The 23,593-nt window shown below is 36.3% G+C and overlaps 2 protein-coding genes and 1 pseudogene across 2 annotated transcripts; all 3 read right to left on the bottom strand.

Annotated features, from left to right (window-relative positions):
* Window positions 1-3,538: 3,538 nt before the first annotated feature.
* Window positions 3,539-7,444, bottom strand: LOC143534606 (LRR receptor-like serine/threonine-protein kinase RPK2 pseudogene; annotated as a pseudogene).
* Window positions 7,445-11,165: 3,721 nt separating this feature from the next.
* On the bottom strand, window positions 11,166-13,309 carry LOC143534605 (exocyst complex component EXO70E2-like). The gene has a single exon (XM_077029057.1). It carries the CDS (start codon window positions 13,285-13,287, stop codon window positions 11,311-11,313), a length of 1,977 nt encoding a protein of 658 aa, XP_076885172.1. The 5' UTR covers window positions 13,288-13,309; the 3' UTR covers window positions 11,166-11,310.
* A 3,826-nt stretch (window positions 13,310-17,135) lies between these two features.
* LOC143534577 (protein RIK-like) lies at window positions 17,136-23,266 on the bottom strand. The gene is made up of 12 exons (XM_077029035.1): window positions 23,194-23,266; window positions 22,824-22,995; window positions 22,089-22,187; window positions 21,967-22,001; window positions 21,820-21,895; window positions 21,335-21,430; window positions 21,151-21,237; window positions 20,861-20,951; window positions 20,642-20,756; window positions 19,146-19,530; window positions 18,162-18,405; window positions 17,136-17,266 (listed from the first exon to the last, which is right to left on the bottom strand). Exons 1-12 carry the CDS (start codon window positions 23,262-23,264, stop codon window positions 17,136-17,138), a joined length of 1,602 nt encoding a protein of 533 aa, XP_076885150.1. The 5' UTR covers window positions 23,265-23,266.
* Window positions 23,267-23,593: the final 327 nt, after the last annotated feature.

Here is a 23,593-nt window from a genome sequence, read left to right as displayed (position 1 = left end):
TTCTTAATTTCGGGCTTTCATTTCTTCAATTTAAGAGTGCCGATTTTGTTTTCCCAATGCTGGCTACCAGCCATCGGCTGGCTTTTGTTTTCCCTTAACGGGGCTATTATCGACTTTTGGGACGACTAAGAAGCTGATTCTCTCAACCTACCCTCAATAATTTGGTTAATAGTTAAGCCTTTGCATTTACCAAAATTTCTACTTTATTGTATACAATGTGTATAAGAGCCCATGATTCGCAGGTATGTTTCGGCGCATCTGAGCCTGTTCTGGTCTATGGGGAGATTGTTGGGTCGGAATATTGACAAGGAAGATTGAAATCTTCTCAACCTCCTCAGAAAATGACTAAGTATGGAACTCGAGCAAGATTGAACTTTCGAGCACGACTTTTGCTACCTCGAGCATGATATCTTACTCATATAAGATTATCTTCTGCAATTCTTCTAAGTGTTAAAAGCTTCATGCAAGCTACAATTCGTCTAGCAAGGATGTTCTCCATCAAGCAAAGTTTGCTATCCGAGCGAACACTTGATCTATTCGTGCTTAAATCAAAGTTTGCGAGCATTTGGTGGGTCAAGCATGGATACAATAGAGGATGATCTCAATATGTTTTTCTTTAACACGTAGGGTTTTTATTTCTTTATTTTGAGCTTCAATTTCTTCATTTTAAGAGTATCTATTTTGTTTTTCCTATGTGGGGCTGGCACCCGCCGGTAGGTTTTTGTTTTCCCTTAACATGGATATCATCGACCCGTGAGATGACTAAGGTGCTGATTCTCTCAACCTACCCTCAATATTTTGATACATAAACTCGTGGGCTATCAATGAGGAGTGTGTTCTTAGTATCATACGTTTCATCTGATTGTATAAGTAAAATTCAAAGGTGTTGAATAGTTTCAATTAAACGAAGATTAAACTATAAATTACAATTATATTAGAAAATAAGACCATAACACGACATAAACAATACCAGACAAGAAACAAGCAATCACTCGAGGTTTGGGTGTGTATAATTCACTATGAATGTCATAGCTAATCATCAACATAACATAATGCCAACACACCATGTTAATGGAAGTGATCCAAAGATGTAATCAGAGATTCTTATGGTTATCTAATAACATTTAGATTTTAGACGCTTCACTCTTCTTAATGCATAAATACTTTAACGATTCTTATGGTTATATAAAAAGTAATAACAGTTAGATTTCAAGCGTTTCATTCTTAATGCACAAGATTCTTATGGTTATCCAATATATGATAGCAGTTAGATTTCAGGCGCTTCTGTCTTCTTAATACATAAATAATTCTACGATTCTTATGGCTATCTGATAAGACGCTTCACTCTTCCTAATGCATAAATACTTAAACGATTCTTATGGTTATCTAACAAGTAATAACAGTTAGAGTTCAAGCGTTTCACTCTTCTTAATGCACAAGATTCTTATGGTTATCTAATATATAATAACAGTTAGATTTTAGGCGCTTCACTCTTCTTGATGCTGATGGTCATGGAGAACAAAATATATGTAGTATGTATGTTCTTTTATTCTTATTCCACTACTGTTTTATAACTTTTTTTCTTTTATTTTTAAAATTAAAAAGTTAAAGATAGATATTTAAGTTTTGGTTTATTGATAAAGTTAAAAGCAACAGGACCACCAAGCTTTAATTTCAATGAAAATAAGCTGCATAGTACTGCCTCTTTAAGCTGCTGCTGCTGCTGCTGCTGTGTATTGGATCTGATGCAAAATTGACACTTGCTCTTTATAGTCTTTATGCTTTTTTAACAATTTTTCTCCACCAAACATTATCACAATATTGTAATTTAATCTATCTTTAAATAACCAAATTTTAATTTTAAATTACTGAGTTTAATCTAATCTTAAAAAAAAAAGAATTACAAATTTGAATTCGAGCCTTTTAATTTTCAAATTTGGCTAGCAATTAAATAAATCAAATTTAAATGCATCGAATTCATGCATTAAACGAAATTTGAACTCGAACTTTTTAATTTTTGATTAGATGCATTGAATGCAAATTGAAAGTAATGAATAGTTAAAGCTTCAAATTCTTTTTAACGGTGTTTGAAACTATACTCAAGACCTAATCCTTCTAGACATGGCATGTCAACCGTCCATACTAATTTTAATTTTTCAGGTATGATTCATCCAAAAACAACATTAAGAAGGAAACTCACTTGAGTCATATTTCGAACATTAAGAAGAAAACTCACTTGAGTCATATTTCGAACTAAGACATCTACATTGCTAATATAAGAGAAGATAAAATGTTTGCCAACTTGAATGGTATATTTAATCTTCAAAAAAGATAGCGTGCATCTTGGATATCCATTTGTCTATTCTTTATTGAAATTGGAATTAGTTCTTGTAATGATTGCAACGATAAGTGTTGACATGTGCTTTTCTCAATGAAGCATGTGAAGATGGATTTACGTAATCGCATGTGTGTTGATTATACAAATGATTATTGCATTTGTTATGTTCAGAAATAGTTCTTTGCGAAAGTTGCAATTAGATGAATCGTTTGCAAAACATGAAAATTCATAAATGATTATAAATTATTATTTTTATGTATTTTAAATAACTTAGTATTTTGTTGATGTGTTTTCAATGACAATGTATTGCTTCTTTAATATGTGACTCGATCCAATCCAAACATTTTGACGCTAGATAGTTATAAATCGAAGCATACATACACTACAGGAAAATTTTTTTTTGGCTCCTCCATTGTATATATGTATGTATGAATCAATGAATGTGTGTAGATGGCCATGAGCATGGGCAGACCTTATTAAGGGCGGGGAGGGGTTGTGCCCCCCCCCCTGGGTTTTCGGCTCAAAAGTAGAATATATGACCGTATGGCTAAACATTTTTGAAGGTGTAAAGCTTAATACGTTAACGATTTATAAGTATTGATTAAACTTGACTATTTTTTCAAACAATTGGGATTAAAGGCACATTTTTTTTCATAAGGTCAACTTTTGTAACAAATTGCATCATATTGGTTTCAAATAAAATGAACTTTTTATTTTTTTATTTACTTAAAACACTTTCATATTGAAAAAGTATAAAGAACGGGAGGTCAATATTATTGAAAAAGTTTTTTATCGTACGAGTGTACTCAAATTAGATGACAGGTCAATATATTAAAATAATAAGCAACTTAAAACGGTCAAAAGCCAAACACCCACAACCAACCATTATTTGTTACCACCACTTATCGGTCGTCAACAACACCACCATGATCATCGACACACAATCACCACCATACACCACCACCATCCTTTACGCGGCAACTTCCGTCACCATCACTGCCGCCCGCCGCCACCAGAAAACGAGTGAACCCATTTTTATATATTAAACGACTCATGTCAACCCGATTCCATTTCGCTCTGATCACATATTGACCACAATAAAGTTCTTACTTCTTAATGTCATATCATATACAAAACTACAGAATCTGACTTGTGCTTTATAAAATCAAAAGTTTATACAAAAACAAACAAACAAACAAAGTTACACCAACACCAGCTGCAACAAATCTTCATCTGCACAAATCTGGTCAAAGTCAACAACCATATACACCAATTTACAAATCATAATCAACACTATTATTAATAATAAATTAAAAATTCTAATAACATTAACACGACGGTGGTTGAAGCTGCTTCAACCGCCGTACCACCTGCTTCATCGTCGGCCTCGTCGACAAAGAATCCACCGTACACACCACCGCAAGATGCAACACCTCCACCAAATCATCATGCGGGCCCGCGTCCCACAACCCGCTCGTAAAAAAATCCCGAGCGTGTCCTTCTTTAAGCAACATTAAAGCCCACCCGACAATATTAAACCCGTTTCCGTAACTTGAAAACGACGGGTCTAACGCTTTTTTATCCGATAAAAGCTCGAGAAGCACCACACCATAACTGTACACGTCAGCTTTATCCGATACCCGACAGGTCATCGCGTATTCCGGCGCAACGTAACCGAACGTTCCCGCGACCCCCGTTGTCGCGTGAGTCTCCGACGTACCCAAAAGGCGGGCCAACCCGAAATCGGATAAGTACGCGTTTAAATCATCGTCTAATAATATGTTGCTCGGTTTCACGTCACGATGAAGAACGCGTGGAACGCATTGATCGTGAAGATACGTGAGTGCTCGGGCTACGTCTAATGCGATCTTGTGAAGGGCCCGCCAGTCAACGGCTCTCGTTGATCGTTCTTGAATGAATCGTTCTAAGTTTCCACCGGGTAGGTAGTTGTAGATTAAGAACATTTCGGTTTCACTTGCGTGATATCCGATTAACGTCACGAGGTTCGGGTGGCGGAGCCGCCCTAACGTTTTAATCTCCGCTTCGAATTGTTGTACGCCTTGAAACCGTCCCACGGCCAGTCGCTTTATCGCCACCAAAAACCCGGGTGCGATTTCGGCTTTATATGTCGCACCAAATCCACCGTTCCCGATGCAATTGCTCGCGTTAAAGTTACCGGTTGACTGTATCACGTTATCGTAAGTTATCGGGACACGGGTATCGGTAAACACGGTGACCTCCTTTTGGGTAGGCCCATGGGCCACGGATTTGGGCCGCCACCTGGCACAGAAAAACAGGACAATGAGAGCTAAAAGCACTGCGAATATTGCGGAAGCCGATGTAATCGAAGCGATCTCGATCGAATTGAAGTTCTTGTTGCCGGCTTTCTGTGGAGGGGTTAAAGAATTGGGGTAATTTACGAAATTGCCCCCTGTTGCAATGGGCTGGTTCGGCTGTTGGGCTGACGATGAGGCTGCCATCACGGTGTTTGGCACCGGGCCCGATAACTCGTTGAATGACACGTTGAATTTTTTCATTCGTGTAGTGTTTGTAAACCCCGTCGGAATATGGCCCGAAAGACGGTTGTTGTTGAGTAAAAGAACGGTTAAGTTTCGCAAATTAACGAGATTCTCCGGGATCTCTCCGGATAACGAGTTTGAAAAGAGTTCAAGAACTTCTAAAGATTCCAACTTTCCTAAACTTGAAGGAATCGGGCCCGTTAGATTGTTGCGTGACAACGAAAGATTCTTTAGAATCTTGCTAAAGTTAACGGGTATGACTCCATGTAACATGTTCAGGCTCAAATTAAGAGCAACAAGAGAACCCAATTCGCCAAAACTAATCGGAAGAGATCCCGTTATTTTATTCCCCGAGGCATCCAAAACCCGCAAAGATTTGCAAATTTGATCGATATTTGACGGGATCTCACCAAAAAACCCGTTTGAGCTTATATTAACAACGATTGCTTCAAAATCAGAACATTTATCAAACAAAACGCCTGGAAACCGACCCGTTAACTTGTTTCCACCTGCAAGAAACAAATAAACGGATTTCTCGACTAATCTTGTTCTTCCCGGTGCCACCGGGACCGAACTCAACGTCCCCGTAAAATTGTTCCCGCTGAAATTATGAATTATTGCAAGATTCTTACTTTCGCTATCTTTTGCAGCTTGAAACGCAAAGTATCTTGAATATACTGATGAATGATCAAACGCTTCGCAGGTCGTGTGATGAAAAGACGGAATTGCCCCTGAGAGACGATTGTTACTGACGTCAAATAAAGTCATACACGGGACCGGAAGGTTACCGCTAAGCTCTCCGGTCAACTTGTTTGAGCTCAAGTCAAGAAAAGTCAACTTCTTGCATACACTCAATCCGAAGATTTTACCAGTGAATAAGTTTTGACCCAAATTGACCATTTCCAAGCTTTTACAACCGCCCCAGTTGTCGGGAAAACTACCCTCCAAAGACGTTCTCGGAGCCCATAACAGCTTCAATTTAGGCAAAGCAGTAATTTCCGAAGGTAACTCACCTTGAAAATAATTATACTCCTCTTCAGTTCGAGCCAACTCGGTTTGCATAAAATCACCATCATCACCGACACGCGGGATAGGGTTAAACAAGTTTGAAAACACGAGTACCGACAGCTCGATACAGTTTCCGAGCTGTTTTGGTATCGGCCCGCTAAGACTGTTTCTTGAAACATCCAAAACTTGCAGCATTCCAAGCCGACCGAGCTCACTCGGTATAACATCTTGAAGCATATTTGAATATAACAAAACCGATCGCAGTTTAGTACAGTTCGACAAACTGCTCGGAATACCTCCAAGTAAGAAATTAGCAGCCAGTTCTAAATGTTCAAGATTCTCACAATTATACCCGAGCTCACTCGGGATCTTACCCGAAAGCTGATTAAACGACAAGTACAGCCCTTGCAAACCACTAAACTCGTTAAAGAATCTCGGAATCGACCCGTTTATACGATTTCCAGCCAAATTCAGAATCTGTAGATTCCGCATATTCAATAGTGATTCGGGTATTTCCCCTGATATACGATTAAACCCTAAATTAAAAACCTTGAGACTCTTCAACCCTATAAAACTCGACTTCAAATTCCCGCTAATCATATTCCCTTCGAGATCAATCACTTCCAACTTCTCCATCCCCCAAATTCCATCCGGGATTTCGCCACTAATATCGTTAAACGGAAGCGATAAAACCCTAATTTCCGAAAGTCTCGAAATAGCAGTTGATAGTTTACCAACCAATTTAGCATTACTACCAACACAATTCTTCCTAATCCCAAACCCATATAACTCAAACTCATCATATTCACTACAAGTAAAAGAACCCGAGTTACCTCCACCGGAAATATTAATCCCAACGACCCGAGAATCCGACCCGCAAGAAACTCCGGCCCACAAACAAATATCCGAATTAGCTTCCGTCCAGCTGGACAACACTCCGGCCGGGTCGGATACGGATCTTTTGAGCTCCAGAAGCGCCGATTTGTCGGAATCGTTGCCGGAAACGACGTCGCAAGCGTAAAGAGTGAAGAAGACCAAAATTAGTAAGATGGGTTTCAAGGGGTTTTGAAGATGACCCATTATAGAACTCCGAAAAGGGTATCTGAAAGTGTAAATCTTTAAGGATTTGAGCGAAGGATCTGGGTTTTGGGTTGATCCCCCTAATTTGGTGGTTTGGGGGATAATAAGAAGAAAGAAGGTGTTTTAGCTTTTTTGAAGATGACCCATTATAGAACTCTGAAAAGGGTATCTGAAAATATAAATCTTTAAGGATTTCAGTGAAGGATCTGAGTTTTGGGTTGAAACCCCTAATTTCGTGGTTTGGGGGATAATAAGAAGAAGGTGTTTTTAGCCTATTTGAAGATGACCCATTATAGAACTCTGAAAAGGGTATCTGAAAGTGTAAATCTTTAAGGGTTTGAGTGAGGGATGTGGGATTTGGGTTGAAGAGGGTTTTGGGTTGAGGGAAACTTGAAACCCTAATTTTGTGGTTTGGGGGATGATAAGAAAGAAGGTGTTTTAGCCTTTCGATCCATTTTGGTTTTCTGGGTTTGGGTGATTTTGGAAATGGATTAAAAAAGTCAAATGGTTTAAGAAAGAATGTTGTTTTGGATTTGAGCCTTTATCTTTGGGTTATGTCTGTTTTGCACCCTCAATAAGAGGGTGATTTGATGTGTGAAAACTTGACTACCATGAGTTTGATGTGTCGATAATAATAGTTGGTGCCCTACAAATTCAATTCTTGATTTTGAGTTTGTGATGATCCAAAGTTAAATAAGTATGTTGAGAAGTAAAAAAGAATTTGGTTTAACAAATTTGTTTTTTTATATAACGGGAACATTGGTTGTTCAATAAAAGAAAAACTTAGTATCAAGGGATCCATCGATGGAATCCATCTATGAAATCCAGTGATATAAGTGACCACGCTCATCAATTTCAATACAAAGAAAATGTAGGTGGTGGTGGCGGTAGTTGAAAATGCTTAGTTGCTTGATGTACGTTTTAATGTATTACTGTTAAAAAATTGTATAAGGGCCGTTTGGTTTTCTTTTAATGATTTCATTAATAGGCTGCATCTGAATTAGTCAGAGGGTAGAATGTGTGTGCTTGTTTCATATAAAATACACCTCTTATTGGTTTATGGAGTGTCTTAATAAGGTTTAGAAGCATGTTGGCCCATTTAGAAACTACCTCTTAATCGGCCAAACTTTTTAATGGCCTAGCACAAGATTATCAAACGACGCGTAGTTATTTTTAGCGTCCTTATGTTTTTTTCTTTTCTTTTCTTGACTGTCCTATATTATTTCATAGCACATAACACCATCTCTATTGTGATATTACTAGAAGAAGAATCTTTCTTACAATATAGATGAAAAACTAACAAAAAACTTATTATTAGGTTTGAAAACAGGTAAATAATGCATCTAATAAAAACAAAACCTTAAGTTGTTTATTTGTATAATCTAAGATAAAAGAATTAAAAATAATCATAAACGTGTTCACATATATTATGCTTCTATAAATATCTTACCAAAGTAGCAACATCGTGAACAAAAGTATTAAAAATAGTGCTTCCAATTGATTATACTTCATTTTCTCAAGTAAATGTGATAGTATAATAATCAATGATCATGAACGTGACAATGCTATTATAGCAGGGCCTATCGGGTACACGGATTGACGCAATGTCATTCAAATCCGCGATATTAGACAGCGCCAATGACATGGTCCACCACCGATTTTGTGGAAAACCAATCACTCAAAGGCCCACTGTGGTTAAACCAATAACTCGTGCACGGAATTTTGTTACTAACGAGACTCGAACCGATGACCTTCCTAGAGTAAGTCGTTAGGATACCACTAGAGATAGAATACGTGTTATAAATTTAAACATGATATTTATTGGCCGTTGTAGGAATTTATCAATCATCCCTAGTTTAAGAAAACATGGCAACTACAAGTTTTAAAGGTTGCAATATTAATATTGGTTTTTTAATTTTGCCAATGAATAACAAATATATTTGATACAAGCATTTTTTTAGTAATGTTATAGGTTAATGTGAGTACCATATATGTTATTGGCGTATTAATGTGGAATTTAAAAATAAGCTAGTATTATTACCCGTGTTCGCGACGGGTTTAGTATTATTACCCGTGCTTCACGATGGGTTTAACTCGGGTTTGAGTTTGTAAATTCATAAATGTGGTAGACATAAGCGTATCAAATGAGGACAGGTTCTTTTCAACCCATAATTATGATTATTACAAATTAAACTAAATTCAAATACAGTTAAAATCTCTTCAAATATAATCGATGCATTAATTTGTGATGTTTACCATATTGCACCACCATCAAACAAAACAGGTAAAAAAAATTATACTTTTTAAAACAGCGTATATAAACAAAATAAAAGAGAGAAAAGCGTGGGCACACATGTCATACAACTTGGTAGATATATAAATATTATATTTTTTAAACAATGTATATAAACAAAATAAAGAAAATTATGTGTACTTTCAGTTCTCTGTCATATTAGCTATCATCTTAAAACTTGTAATGTTTTACAATGTGTGACAAGTAGTTTATATTATAATAGTGTGATTTGTGAGATAATTATAAGTTGTTATTTAATATATACATAAAAAATAATAGTATAAAATAATAATGCACTAATTTCCATCCACTTTACTTTTGTAATAAAACCGAAGAGATATGGCCAAATACCAAAAGTATATAAATCTCATTTCTTTAACTAACTTGTGAGTTAATATAATTGGTCAATGATGATTCAAAATATATTGAAAAAAGCAGAAAAGTTTTCAACATAATTGTAACTATGTTCCTAATTCCTATTATATAAGGTTTGAAGTTTTGTTAATATATATTCACTAATTAACCATTTGAAGTTTTAATGATTTAATCCAGATTATCGTACTCGTATTGTATTTGTATTGGCAATTTTGTCGAATATTTGTTCCTAATGACTACTAGAACAAATACTAAATAACTAGTACTTCGTATAAAAACTACTTTATAGAAACGCTTATCAAATATTTTCAGTTTATTGCGAAGATAATAATCATGAGAGCAACACTCTTATTTTTGTTTGGTGTCATGTTAGTTTACATACCACTCTACAAATTTTATATTTTACATACCACAATATGATTAAGCATGATGCTAATAAGCTTTTATATTTCCCAACACGATTGTTTGTTGGTCATGTGCAAAAAACCATACAGAAATGATCGACTCTTTAGAACATGACACCACATATAAAATAATGCAATAGAGAAGATCCTTAGAGAAATATATAAAAGAGCATCTTCAACGCGTGGACCAAACATTCGGACATGGCTATTGTTGCTCTCATTCGCTCATTTTTAATGACTCCTTATCATGTCATAAAGTAACAAAAACAATTTAAAAAACACCAAATACAAGAAAAAAAAATGTTTATCTAAGATCAAGTGATTGAATGTTTAATTGTTACTAAGTCACAAAGTATTACTTTATATTCATAAATAAATATTAAACAGGTCAGCTCAAGCACGAAATAAATAACTATAAAGAAGGCATAATTCATAACTGTGTTCAATGTTTTTAAGATTGGACCAGACCAGCCGGTTGAACCGGTCTGATTGGGATTCAGTCAACCGACCGGTCCGGTTGTATACAGTTCATTCGATTCCCAGAAAACCTTCCGGTCCGACCGGAAAACCGGACCGGTTGAATCGGTTTACTTTGAAAAAAAAAAAAAATTTTGAAAAACCTTTTTTCCAGTACCAACCGCCATTTTTGAGGAAAAATTGTTTGGCCGGTCTGACCGATTCGACTGGTTGAACCGGTGAACCGGTTACCCATCCGGTTCGCTGTCCGATCCGGTTATGAAAGCATTTAATGTGTTTACTGGTTCCTACATGGTCTCACCCTAGACCAAATCTAACCTTTTCTTTAGATTATGTCAAACATTTCAATATTTGACTTTTTAGTAGACTCTTTCATACCACAGATTTCAAGTTTGACCTTTGAATCACAAATTTTACTTCTATGACTATTGACTCCTATAGTCCAAACAAAAGCATTAAATCCTCATCTTTTAGGTTTTAAATTAATGGGCCATTTCTTATTTATGGTGCAAAAAAAACATGACCTTTTATTTATCCAGAAACCAGAAAGCTTTTACATATTTCTCCCCAAATAATAAAAACATCCCACCATTGCTTGACTATTGACTGTTGACTTGTGACAATATGAATGAAACTGAAATTGAGGTCTAAAACTGTTGTAGCACAAGCAAAGCACAAAAGGTTACAAATTCATAAAATGTACAACTTAACAATACATATATGGTAACAACTGTAACTTGAAAAAGTACACACATGACACAAAACAAGAAATCTGAGCATAAAAATAAAAGTATAAAACACATAAAGCTAATTGAATCACTTTTTATGGAAACTGTGTAATGATCTCGGAGAACCCTCCAACAGATCCAAAAGATAATTCTCAAGATCATCCGCAGTATACTTGATATACTTTTCGCTTATATTATTTGCATGTCTCCCTACAAAAGTCCTATAAGCTTGAATCACCTTGAGCGACATTGAGATCCTGAGGTCTTCGCAGAGTTGACTATTTGGTATTGACCATCCGGTTTGACTTTTGTAAATCTCTTCGAAGGCAGTGTAGAACCCTTGCAGCCTATCTTTAAGAAGAGACTTGGATATTGAACCCGAATTGCCCGAATGATAAAGTCCCTCGTCTCTAAGTAAACTCAAGATCGAGCTCCACGTGGATCTTTCGTAACTCATCGCATGTTGTTGAAACTTCCAGTTATGTTTTCGGATCCAGTTGTCACCGAGTACGGTTCTTAGATCTGACCCTTTGACTTTTTCCGCCATGTAATGAATATTATTCATCAAGAAAAGATGTCCCAGTGCTTCTTCTTTGTATAATCTTGATTTTTCTTCAAGATTCGATTCAAGAATCGACATTAGGGATCTGAAATGCAAACCCATTGGAGATAAAGATGAGTTTTCATTAGTATCGTCTTCAAAAGCGGGGCTTGTGTCGGGTGACGATGATGAATCTTGATCTTGATCTTCACCATGATCCTTCAAAAGGGTATTTAGGGAATAACTATATTCAATAAGGGTACGAATGTAATTCATCACGTAACGAGTGAGATGGTGGATCCCGCCTCCTGGGAAAGCCGCGTTTGACACGTTTGACCCCACCGCGCTCTTGAAATCAAGAAACGTTGAAGTGCAACAATCACCAACTCGAGTCAGCACGTCTTGGAACTCGATTCTTAAATATGATCCGTTTTCATCTGGATAAAAAGATTCAATGTCGGGTCTAAGATCTACTAACACTTCATACATGTCAAGGATCCTGAGTAGCTTTTCGGGTTGGTGGGTCCCAACCGCGATCGCTTCCGCAAAGTTAAGAAGCTGCAAGATTGAAGCTTTTGACGACTCAGAGAAACAGAACGAGGCTGTTGACTCACTTTGATCAAAAATCTGCTCACAGAAGAACTTTTCACTAGCAAGGTAATTCCTTACAAAGATTTTCAAAGCTTTTATCCACCGTCGGATCTTGTTATTCAATGTCGCCCATTCCATCTTCAAAACATCTTCAATGCTCGATTTTTCTACTTCAAGAATACATAAACAGTAATCTAAAGCGTCTTTACGGGCACTGATGAACGCTTGACAACATTCTTTATTGTAATTTGAATCAAACATCACCTTAGCAATGTTTTTCAGATCAGGAATAATATTAGGATTGACCAAATCCATGATGAAAACCTCGGATCCTCGGCTTATACTATCTCTTTGAGTCGACTCATCACCCAAATCATCCCCAAAAGAGAATCTTGAACTGTTGTCAAACCCGTCATCTTCAGTTGACCGAAAGGAAAACCGTTCCGGCTCCAAGTGTTGCTTATTCTGAACAAGCATGTGCTTGAATACCTCCTCGAGTCTAGCCATGGATGTTTGAAGAACATCGTTAGCCTTTCGTAAAAGCTCGTGTTCTTCACTGTTTTTAACTGGATTCAAGCCCTCTAACCTCTCGATTAACCTTCTGACATCGTCAACGGCCTTCAAATACTCCTTGGCTTCATCAGGCCCGGATTCCCATATCATAGATTGACCAACTTCCCATGTCATGACCTTATGGTATATCGAATCAATCTGCCCCTTCATATCACTCAACTCTTCATTTCCGTCTTGCTCTTCATCTTTATCTTCGGTGGTCTTCGTTATTGCTGCCAACTGCACGCCTAGATCTTCCAAAACTCTAACCGCTTCGTCAGATAACGTCTTGTTGGAGTCCAATTCCCTAATAATAAACTTAGCAGCAGCTATCAATTTCTCTTCTTCTAGTGCCTCCATCACGGGGTTACAACTTCCCATAAAAATACACAAATAAATCAAGGAACACGACGCAAATAGACACCGTTTTAAGCTCCAAAAATTCCCCAAACTCGAAGGCGCATATCACCGAACACTTCGTGTGCAATAATAAATAGAAAGAAACCAAGAAACAAGACACGAATACACACCCTTTTGAGCCCAGAAACGCTCTGAACTCAAAGGCGCATATCACTGAACAGGCGAACACCTTGTGTGCAATAATAGTTATGAAGAAACCAAGAAAAAGACACTAATTCACACCCTTTTGAGCCCCCGAAATGCTCTGATCAGATGCGTATCACCGAACACCTTGTGTGCAACAAAATAAACAAATAAATCAACAAACATGACACAAATACACAACCTTTCGAGCCCCGAAAATGCGCTGAACTAAAAGATGCGTATCACCGAACACCTTGCGCGCAAAGAATAAATCCAAATAAATCAACAAACAAGACATAAAATCACAAATACACACTCTGAACTCAATACCATATAGAAAGAAATCAAGGAACAGGATACACACACCAGAAAGACTATGAACTCACAGCGGCATATAACCGAACACCCTGTGTGCAATAAAACATACCCTGAGCCCAGAAATGCTCATATCACAAAATATACAAAAGAAATAATCAAAACAAGACACAAATAGACACCCAAAAGAGTATGAACTCACATAGGCATTTCAACAAACACTTGGTGTGCATACAAAAAACATGTAATAAACATCATATTCGTAATAATCCGTTGCCGACCTAGAAGAGAAAAAGTAAAGCAGATCCCAAATTTCAAAAGGTTGCAAATAATAATAACAATAATATAGTAATTAATCAATGGAAATAGAAGCTTCAGCTCCTAGAACGTGATGAATAATTATTATTATTATTATTATTAAGGGTTCCATAAAAGTACAAAACAACTTACATGTGACAGGTAGTAGAAGCAAACAAAACCCAACCAATTTGAAGGGTTTTTAAATCAAGAAAATATTAGGGTTTATGATGAATTGGATCTTTAAGCAGACAATTGACAGGCTGAGAGTTGGTGTTTCGGAGGTTTCAAGGTTTTTGTGAATAAAGAATGAATAGAGGCAGCTGGAAGTGGTGTTAATTGGCGGGTCTCCAGCGGTTAATCCGCCATAGATGAAGGTTTGCTGACGTGGCGGAGGGTTATTGGTGGTTGGCAAAGTCAAACTTGGACCGTGGTCAACTTTGACGAACATGCTTAGTTGCTTACCCGGTTTATATCACTTTATTATTATTATTATTGACAAACGTTGTCGTTTCCAATGTGCTTTAGTCAGTGTTGTAAAAATTGTTAGTCGGATGGTGGGATGTGGATTAGCGACTAATCAGGATTAATCGAGATTAATTGGATCGAACATTAATGCATAATTTAAAATTTCATATATACACGCACACATTTTTGTGTAATTTTCAGTCTTATACATGCACAAACACATTTTGGCTGGAAATTGGCTAGAATCTCTCTAGAAACCGTTGATTTTTGCTGAAATAGTGTCGGAAACCACTGATTTTTGTTGGAATCGCGCTAGAAACCGCTGATTGTGGTCGGATTTGATCATTGACCGATTAGCCAAAAATTAATTAGTGAAGTGAGGACTAACGATTAATCAGGGATTACTCAGCGCCTAGTCGGGATTTTTGCAACACTGGCTATAGTGGTAGGAAATATGGGGTTTTCAATGGAGACTCAAGTTCAATCCCCACTTACAACACTTTGCAGGGGACATGGGTGGCTCAATGAAAGAAGACTGGGATCTTTGTGATCTCAAGTTCGGTTTTGAGGGCGTACGGGTTTTACCACCAATGAGCCTTTGGGCAGGTGGGTTTTCTCCAGAACTAGAGATAATTTAGAGGCTCTTAAGAAGAATGGGTGAGCCAGAGCGTCCGGGTTTTACCACCAGTAAACCTTTAAACTATTGAGTTTTCTTTGAAACTGTAGATAACTTGAGGACTCTAGAGAAAAATGGGTGAGCCATGTGATGCAATTTAATGATCCAAATTACAAGCCTAAAATGGAATCATGTGATACCCACCTTCCAACAACAAGCAATGTTGTCCCTGAGGACCAATTTAATGATCCTCATTCTAGTGTTTGTTTGCATGTTCTTTGGCATATCATCTTAGCGGTTCAAAATAGAAAAAAATGGCTTTTGAAAGGGCCCAATGCAACATATCCTTTCTTTGAATGTGAAAGATAAAAAAAAATATATGATCAAACTCAAATGCAAGTCTTTTTCATATAAATTGAAGTAATAGATAATCACATAAGTTTTTTTTTAACAAAATATCAACAAGTTATAAATAAATAATAAATAAAAATTTAGAATTTAAACTTGTAATGAATACATGTGAATGATGTGACAAAACAATTATAGAAGAAATAAAAGTTAATGCGGCTTCCACCGTCGATGTTGCCACCTATGTCGCTGAGGCGATCGAGACGGCAGTGATAAAGTGGCAGTGAGGGTGGTCAAGGCGAATAGGTAATTGGTGTGGCTTGATGACTATTGGTCGGAGGGGATAGGGAGACCGCGAGCATTCACGAGCTACTCGAAATCAAATCGATAAAAAGCTCGAAGTGAGTCGAGCAGAAAAAAGGCTCACTTAGTTATCGAGCCGAAGCTTGAGCTTTGAATGGGGAGATTGCTTAGGTTCATCAATTCTTGTGTATTTTTAAGTTTTAACTATTCTTGACTCCTATAGTCTTACGCATTATTTTCACATCAGAAACCCAACTCGAGCCAAGTTGTGGCTTGTATAAGGTACTATACATGAGCTTAGGCTCATTTAAGGTTTCTTTTTTATTAGCTTGATCTGAGCAAATCCAAAAACATAGACTTCAATAGTCAATTAGCCAAACTCAAGCTTCGAAAAAACTAATGAGCCAAAACTCATGTAGAGCCAAACCAAATTAGCTGATCTAATCATGGGGCACAGTTCGTCTGCAACCCTAGCGACATCTGCAAATAGTATTGCTGATGCTCGAGATGTAAAATTTATAGTTTTTATTAGCAAAGTCAGATGATTTATAGTTTTTATTACACAAGACATATTAGATCTTAATCTTCTAATCCTATGGTCAAGAAAGAGATCTTATGATCATATGGTCAATAATGTTAGAAAAATCTTAAAAACCAATGTTTTAAAACCAGACCGGTTTGGCCAGTCTGATCAGTCGGACTGGGATTCGGTCACCCGACCGGTCCGGTTCAATATAGTTCGCTCGCTTCTCAAATAACCGAACGGTCCGAACCGGTTGACTGGAGAACCGGATTGGTTGAACCGATCCAACCAGTGAACCGGTTCAGTTGAACCGGTTTATTAAGAAGATTTTATAATTTTTTTCATTTCACACTTTTTCAGATTTTTTGAGTTCGGCCGGCCCGACCGGTTGAACCAGTAACCCGTCCGGTTCAATGTCCGATCCGGTTATGAAAACATTGATAAAAACCATAAGATGTAAAATCAGCATCAGCACGACACTGGTACCGTATTTAACGCTACAATCCTATGAACCACTCGTTTACAGTACTTAAACTTTATTGTTAAATCATATATCACATTATTTTCGGATTTTGTAAACTGCACCAAGCAAATAGAAAATTTGATGCAAAATTACTTAAAAAAAGAAAAAAAAAGAATAATAAAATAAAAAAAAACTAAAGTCATTGGGTGTGAGTTATACATTTGGTGTTCTACCCTTAAAAACAAGTTTCATTTTGCCATTAGGCAAATTTCTTGAAACTCAACTACAAACACATCTATATAAACTTCAAAAAGAAAAACTAGCAGTTAAATTACAAGCGCACGCCTACAGCGTCACACGGCCCAGAAAGGTTTAGAACCCTGCAACAACTTTGAACCTTTCGTTACAGCATCCGCAGGCGTCTCTTCATCCTCATCCTCATCATCATCTTCATCTCCATACGCCATCAAACTAACTAACGTTTCTGAAACAGGTCGAGACAACGAGTCACAAACTCACAAATACATTTAGCAATATTTTTTGTCCAAAATTTTCATGATCAAACGGTTAAGATTGTAAGCTTACTGGCAGGGTCGGCTATGAGGTAAGGCCGGGTGGTTGACCGACCCCGGCCCGACACCCAGATAGACTCAATTTTTTTTTTCAAATTATATTTTTTTTTGAAAAAGAAATGAGTTTGTAATGTTTAAACCCAATTACTAAACTAATTTAAAGCCCAATTTTTTTTTCATGATTGAACGATTAAGATTGTAAGCTTACCGCCAAGGCCAACTATGAGGCAGGGCGGATGGTCGACCGACCCTGGCCCGACACCCTGATAGGCCCGATTTTTTATTTTTTTTAACTTATATATATTTTTTTGAAAAAAAAAATACGTTTTTTAATGTTTAAACCCTATTACTAAACTAATTTAAGGCCCAGATGTTTTTCATGATCGAACTGTTAAATTGTAAGCTTATCGGCAAGGTCGGCTATGAGGCAGGGCCGGGTGGTAAACCGACCCTGGCCCGACACCCGATAGGCCCGAATTTGTTTTTTTGGAAAAACACACGTTTATTAATGTTTAAACCCAATTACTAAACTATTTAAGGCCCAAATCTTTTTCATGATCGAACGGTTAAGATTGTAAGCTTACCGGCAAGGCCGGCTATGAGGCAGGGTGGGTGGTCAACCGACCCCGGCCCGACACCCTGACAGGCCCAAATTTTTATTTTTTTATATTATATATATCTTTTAAAAAAACAAAGTTTTTTTAATGTATAAACCCAATTACAAAACTAATTTAAGGCCCAATTTTTTTTCGCATTCGGCCCAAAAACTTTTCACGATTCTCAGAGACGACCCTCGACCCTGCTTACCGGGCACTGATTTGGTGGTAGCTTTGGTTTCTGGTTTGGAGGTATTATTCACCTCCACCGCCTTTGTGACGGTGGTCAGTGCATCGAACTTTGGCGGTGTGGGGACCACTGTCCTTGAAGGGGGCGGAGGCGGGGGCATGGTTCTCGGAGGAGGTGGCATCATGCCACTGGATGCGGACTGGACCGGCTTCTTTGGCGGTGGAATTGATGGTTTCACTTCACTTTGGTTCAAGATTCCTGGCACCTGTTATAAGTCATAAGCATATAATCCAATAGGATTCTTAATGATCGGTTAATCGACAAGAACATAAGATCAATATTAAACACATGTGTCCAACACATAGGTCCATTATCAGCTGTAAACTTCACACAAGGTCAGAGTAAATACCTGTAATATTAATAACAAAAGTCAGAGCCATATTAATGCCAACAATGTATTTATCGAAGAACTAATGCGATAAAGATTGTATCAAGAACTCAGCTTTTCACATCGCTTTGGATTATTGTTTACTAGCTTGAGACCCGTGTACTACACGGGCAGTTAATCTAAATAAAATATTGAATAAATAATCAAACTACGGTTTAACCATATACTTATCATACACTGTTAATAAGAAGCTATTGTACAGTACAATTTACAACAATTTAAAAATAATCAATTAGTTGATTAACTGACATTGTTTGTTACACGAGTTAACCGTTATAGAACCAAAGTCAGGGATTTTTAAAATTTTAATTTTGTGATATATTTGACTTTTTAAAATTAATTTGAGATTTTTTTCCTTAGAAACATTTTTACTAAATTTATATTATTTAAGAAATGAATAATAAATATTTTTAAAAATTTGTGTGAGTGAATGTCATTGACGACACCTAAGCAAAAACGGTAGTCTTGTATTAAAAGTATAGATTTTTAATTTCTAACAGGTCAAACGGGTCAAAATTATAGATATAATACATATATACAGGTTAGAGCACAGATACCTGATGTGTTTTAACGGGCCCTTCTTGAAACTTGCGTTTGTGAACGGGTTGTTTTTCCTTCTCAGAAACGTTACTTGCAGTCGTGTTTCCAACTTTTTCGGTAACAGAAACTGTGGAAGTGACGGGAGAAGTTACTTGCTTGAGGGCCAAGGCAACTTGTTGCAAAGGCGTTGCTTGCGGATATATCCCACCATAACCGTTATAGCTTGTACCGTGTGAAACCACAGGGTATGTAACCAAAGAAGTTGCAGGTTGACCAAAGCCTGCAGTCAATGATGCTGAGCTGGAAGTTATTTTGGCGGTGGCTTCAACAGTCGGATTCTGGACCCCTAATGACAACATTGGTGGTGGCGCGACCGCACCATAAACCTTAACCGATGATACCCTGGGACAGTGAAATGAAAATCAGAAATAATATATATTTTTTTAATAAATGGCAATGTAAAATATATGTATCCATATACATATCAAAATTTTAAGAACTTCAAGAGCTTGTACAACCAATCATTTTATTTATTTACTTTATATATTTATTATTATTTGAAGGTAGATGTGTCATTTATTAGATGTAACTTTATGATTACATATACGTACTCATATAATAATCTAAATGTATATAATAAATGACAAAATTACCCTCAAACAATATTAAATATACAAAATAAATATATAAATGATCGGTTGTTACAAGATCTTAAAGTTCTTAAATTTTTGAAGTCACAAATATGTGTATATATATATATAGGATTGGGATCGTGTGAGAACCATTTGGAAATTGAGAACCATTTTAGACCACAAAAAAACCCTTCAAGAAAAAATAAAAAAAGATTATAAAACCAAAATAAATGCGAAAATAAAAATAAGTAAAAAAACCAAAACGTTTATGATGCAGTTTACGAAGCAATCAATGGCTCGAGAGACTCATGATTAACAAAAGACGATAAATTGAACCGAAGTTCCAAGAACAATGTTCTTATAATAATAAACTTAAATCAAAAACTAAGGAACTAAACAATCAGGATCCCTACTTATAGTAAACAAGGAAAAGATAAACTAGGAAACGAGATAAACATAAAATAATAAAAGATATTAAAAATCAAAATTTAACTTAGGAGATGCTCCTGCATCAGTTTATCTAGCATCCCGGTTTCATAAAAAAAATCTCGGTTTTGCAAAATTATATATATGTATAATACTTATAAACACGTATATACATGCTATTTTTATACACATATGTACAATTAAGATACATAATGTACATATGTGTATATTTTTGATATTTTTTTTGTTTTGTAATTTTTATTAATATTTTTCTGAAGGAATTTTTTTGTGGTCCAAAATAGTTCTCAAAGTTCTCAATTTCAAAAAGTTCTCTTAGGATCCTCACCACACACACACACAGACGCATACACACACACATATAAATATATATATATATATATATGTGTGTGTGTGTGTGTGTGTGTATAATTCATTTTCATGCACAGCATGACTACCTAGAGGCACCACATTCTGCACATATTGTATCTAGAAGATTCTCAGCAAGAAGCTTTGCATGTTCAAGGCTTTTAGGATTACTACTTGACAAAAACAGATGTAATGGTTGTTGTTCTGCAACGCAAATAAACGGGAATATAATAAGTATATAACAACTTACACGTTTAAAATCAGAAACAACAAGATCTCACAAAAGTAATATAAATATTAAACACTACCTTCAGCATTTGTTGTTAAATTTCCTGAACCGCGCCCTCTAAGTAACACTTTTGATCCTGTTTCATTCATAACGTGATTTACATACTGATCCTGCATGTACAAAAGCCAACCAGAAGCAACAAAAAAGAACTCTCCCGATCATACGGAGATTTCAGGGAAAGCTTCGAAATTAGAATTTTTCAACTTCAACATATTGAGTAATAGAGGATTTATTAAATTTACTAAAAAAAATAATAGAATAGAAAATTTCTATATTGTAAAGCACGGGGCAAACGTTAGAGGAGCTCACATTTGGTCCACGGATACGCACGGTGATGTTCAAGGAGGGGTCCGGTTCAAAGCCCAAGAACACACATGTACTAAATGGTTGAACCACCTAACAAATAAAGACCATATGAAGTGTTTTAAAGTCAATGATTTGGGATTTTGGTCAATGCACCGTTTAAGAATATTATTAAATATTGATATTTCACCTTTAAGCCATTGGTTAGAGGTCCCTGCTTCAGGATATCTTCTACCATGGCAGCTGCTTGATCAACCGCTTTTATCCTGTCTGCTGTTGTTTCCAACTGCAGTGGCAAACCAATATGAAGACCTTGAAAATTCACGTTTTAATCTAAACTTAAATGCCTAAATTTTAATGAACACGCAGAACTTAGAAAACCAGAACCTTTTGAAGTATGTCATCGTTAAGTCCTACATTCCATGATAAAGTTGTCACAATTTTATTCTATATTAACCTACATAACTGCTAGCCATCGGTGATTTTAAGGATCAGTGTGACGAAATATACAGTCATTTTAGATCAGTTGGTAGAATATAATTTAAATTCATACATTTTTAGATTTGTTCTATAATTTAAGACAGTGCATTGGAATTTGGGCCCTGATATCTATTTGTTAGCTATTTTCACCAAAATAATTAATAATCCGGAAAAGGCAAAAAATGGCGAACTCACATGAGTGCCTGCTGAAATATTAAGATATAACGGTTTTTCACCGTCCGATGGTGCGTTCGGTGGACGATATTTACCCCTGGAGAAGCCATTCAATATCAACATAACCAAAAAAAAATTCCCAAATTCACATTAAAGTGAGCTGCTTGCCTAGTTATCACTATGGCACCAGTGCTCATCTGAATCTGCACAAGTTACAGCACACAGTCAGTGTATATCTCACTTATTTTAACCCGTTAATAATTAAAATAAACAACAGAATGTATATTAACCTCCTCTTGCGTTTGCCGTTTCGTGAGCGTGTACCGAACAGACGACTCTGCATCATTTATAACAATTTCTCTCGCAATCAACTCCTCCTGAATCTTCGGCTACAATAAGGACATTCAATTACTGAATTCTCACAATTACAAAACAAAACAATAACCCTAAAAACAATCTTATAACTAACTTATATGTTTGGGATTTTGAAAACAACTTATTGGCTTTTTAAAAAAGCAATAAGTTAAACAAGTGTTTGGCAATCACAAAGATATTATTTATTTAAGCTTTAGAAAGGGTTAAAAAATTGTTTTTTAAAAGCCACAAATCATAGCTCTTCAAAATGGCTTTTTGAAAAAGCCAATAAGTCAATAAGCAGATTTGAAAATTGAAACTCAATCCCAAACATGCTTACATATCTCAAAACACAAGTAGGCCTGTAAATGATAATCTAATTTAAAATTTTGATTGTTTTAAGCCCAATAAAAAAAACTCTTTTTACTAAAGAAATAAAGGCCTAATTTTTTTCTCGCCTTCAGCCCAAAACTTTTAAATTATTCTCAAGGACGGCCCTCGTGAACCATTCGACGGGAAGTTGGGAAGCTTGTTTATGTTCATTCATTTAATAAGCAAACCAACACGAACAGAAAATTTGTGTTCCTTTAATTAAACTAACTAAACGAACAAACATGAACACAAATATTTGTAACTAAAACAACAAATAATTAAAACAAATGGTATCTTACTTGAATCTTTTGAGCTATAAGAACCTGCTGCAAGTTCCCATAACAAGCAGTCGAAACCGGACCGACATCAGGCCCGACAAAAGCACCCATATTTCCCAATGGAAGCATCCCAGGGACTGCTAATCCGGCTGAAACAAAGGATTCAGCAGGCTGATCCCATTTTCTCTTTTTCCTGCAATAATATCAATTTGGTCATAAATTCAACTTCAAAACCATAAAAAGGTAACACCTTTACAACATTAGGTTTGATTGTATTCAATTAGATGGAAAATTTGAGAAAAGGGATATCAAATATTATCATTCTTGCCATGAATTCAACTTCAAAACCATAAAAAGGTAAAATCTTGATAACATTAGAGATGTGGGTTACCTTTGTTTGGTGTTGGATGAATCATGGGTTGGTTCATGGATTGAAACCCTAGATCGATCATCTTCTGTCATGCTGGATTGATTGTGATTGAGGGATAATATTGTTGGTTTATGTTTTGGGATAATATCATATGACCAATTTTGGGTATTTATGATTTACGTGTGTATGTTATATTTATGCCCTTTGATTTTAATAAGTTGTCTAGTTGGGGAAACGAATTCTCCAAATGAGCTACCGACAAAATTCATTATATCAGGATATATTTGTTTTTTAATCGGGAAAAACTTTCACCTTAACACTTGTCTTGCCTGAAGGTATGATATTGCGGTGAAATAAAATCAGTTCAGTTCAAATATCCAACTAATGAAAGCCACCTACTGGCATAGTGTCTCATCATCAT

Source organism: Bidens hawaiensis, unplaced genomic scaffold (genome assembly GCF_021521415.1).
Source record: "Bidens hawaiensis isolate Kalapana, Puna unplaced genomic scaffold, B.hawaiensis_p1.1 tig00010251_1, whole genome shotgun sequence".
Classification (NCBI taxonomy): domain Eukaryota; kingdom Viridiplantae; phylum Streptophyta; class Magnoliopsida; order Asterales; family Asteraceae; genus Bidens; species Bidens hawaiensis.
This window is presented reverse-complemented; position numbering and strand designations above follow the sequence as displayed.

Coding starts and splice junctions, on each gene's coding strand:
- LOC143534577 (XM_077029035.1), bottom strand. CDS start 23,264: ATGACAGAAGATGATCGATCTAGGGTTTCAATCCATGAACCAACCCAT. Junction 21,431..21,819: donor ATATTTCAGCAGGCACTCAT/GTGAGTTCGCCA, acceptor TTGCCACTGCAG/TTGGAAACAACAGCAGACAG. Junction 18,406..19,145: donor GGCCCGTTAAAACACATCAG/GTATCTGTGCTC, acceptor GACTTATAACAG/GTGCCAGGAATCTTGAACCA.
- LOC143534605 (XM_077029057.1), bottom strand. CDS start 13,287: ATGGGAAGTTGTAACCCCGTGATGGAGGCACTAGAAGAAGAGAAATTG.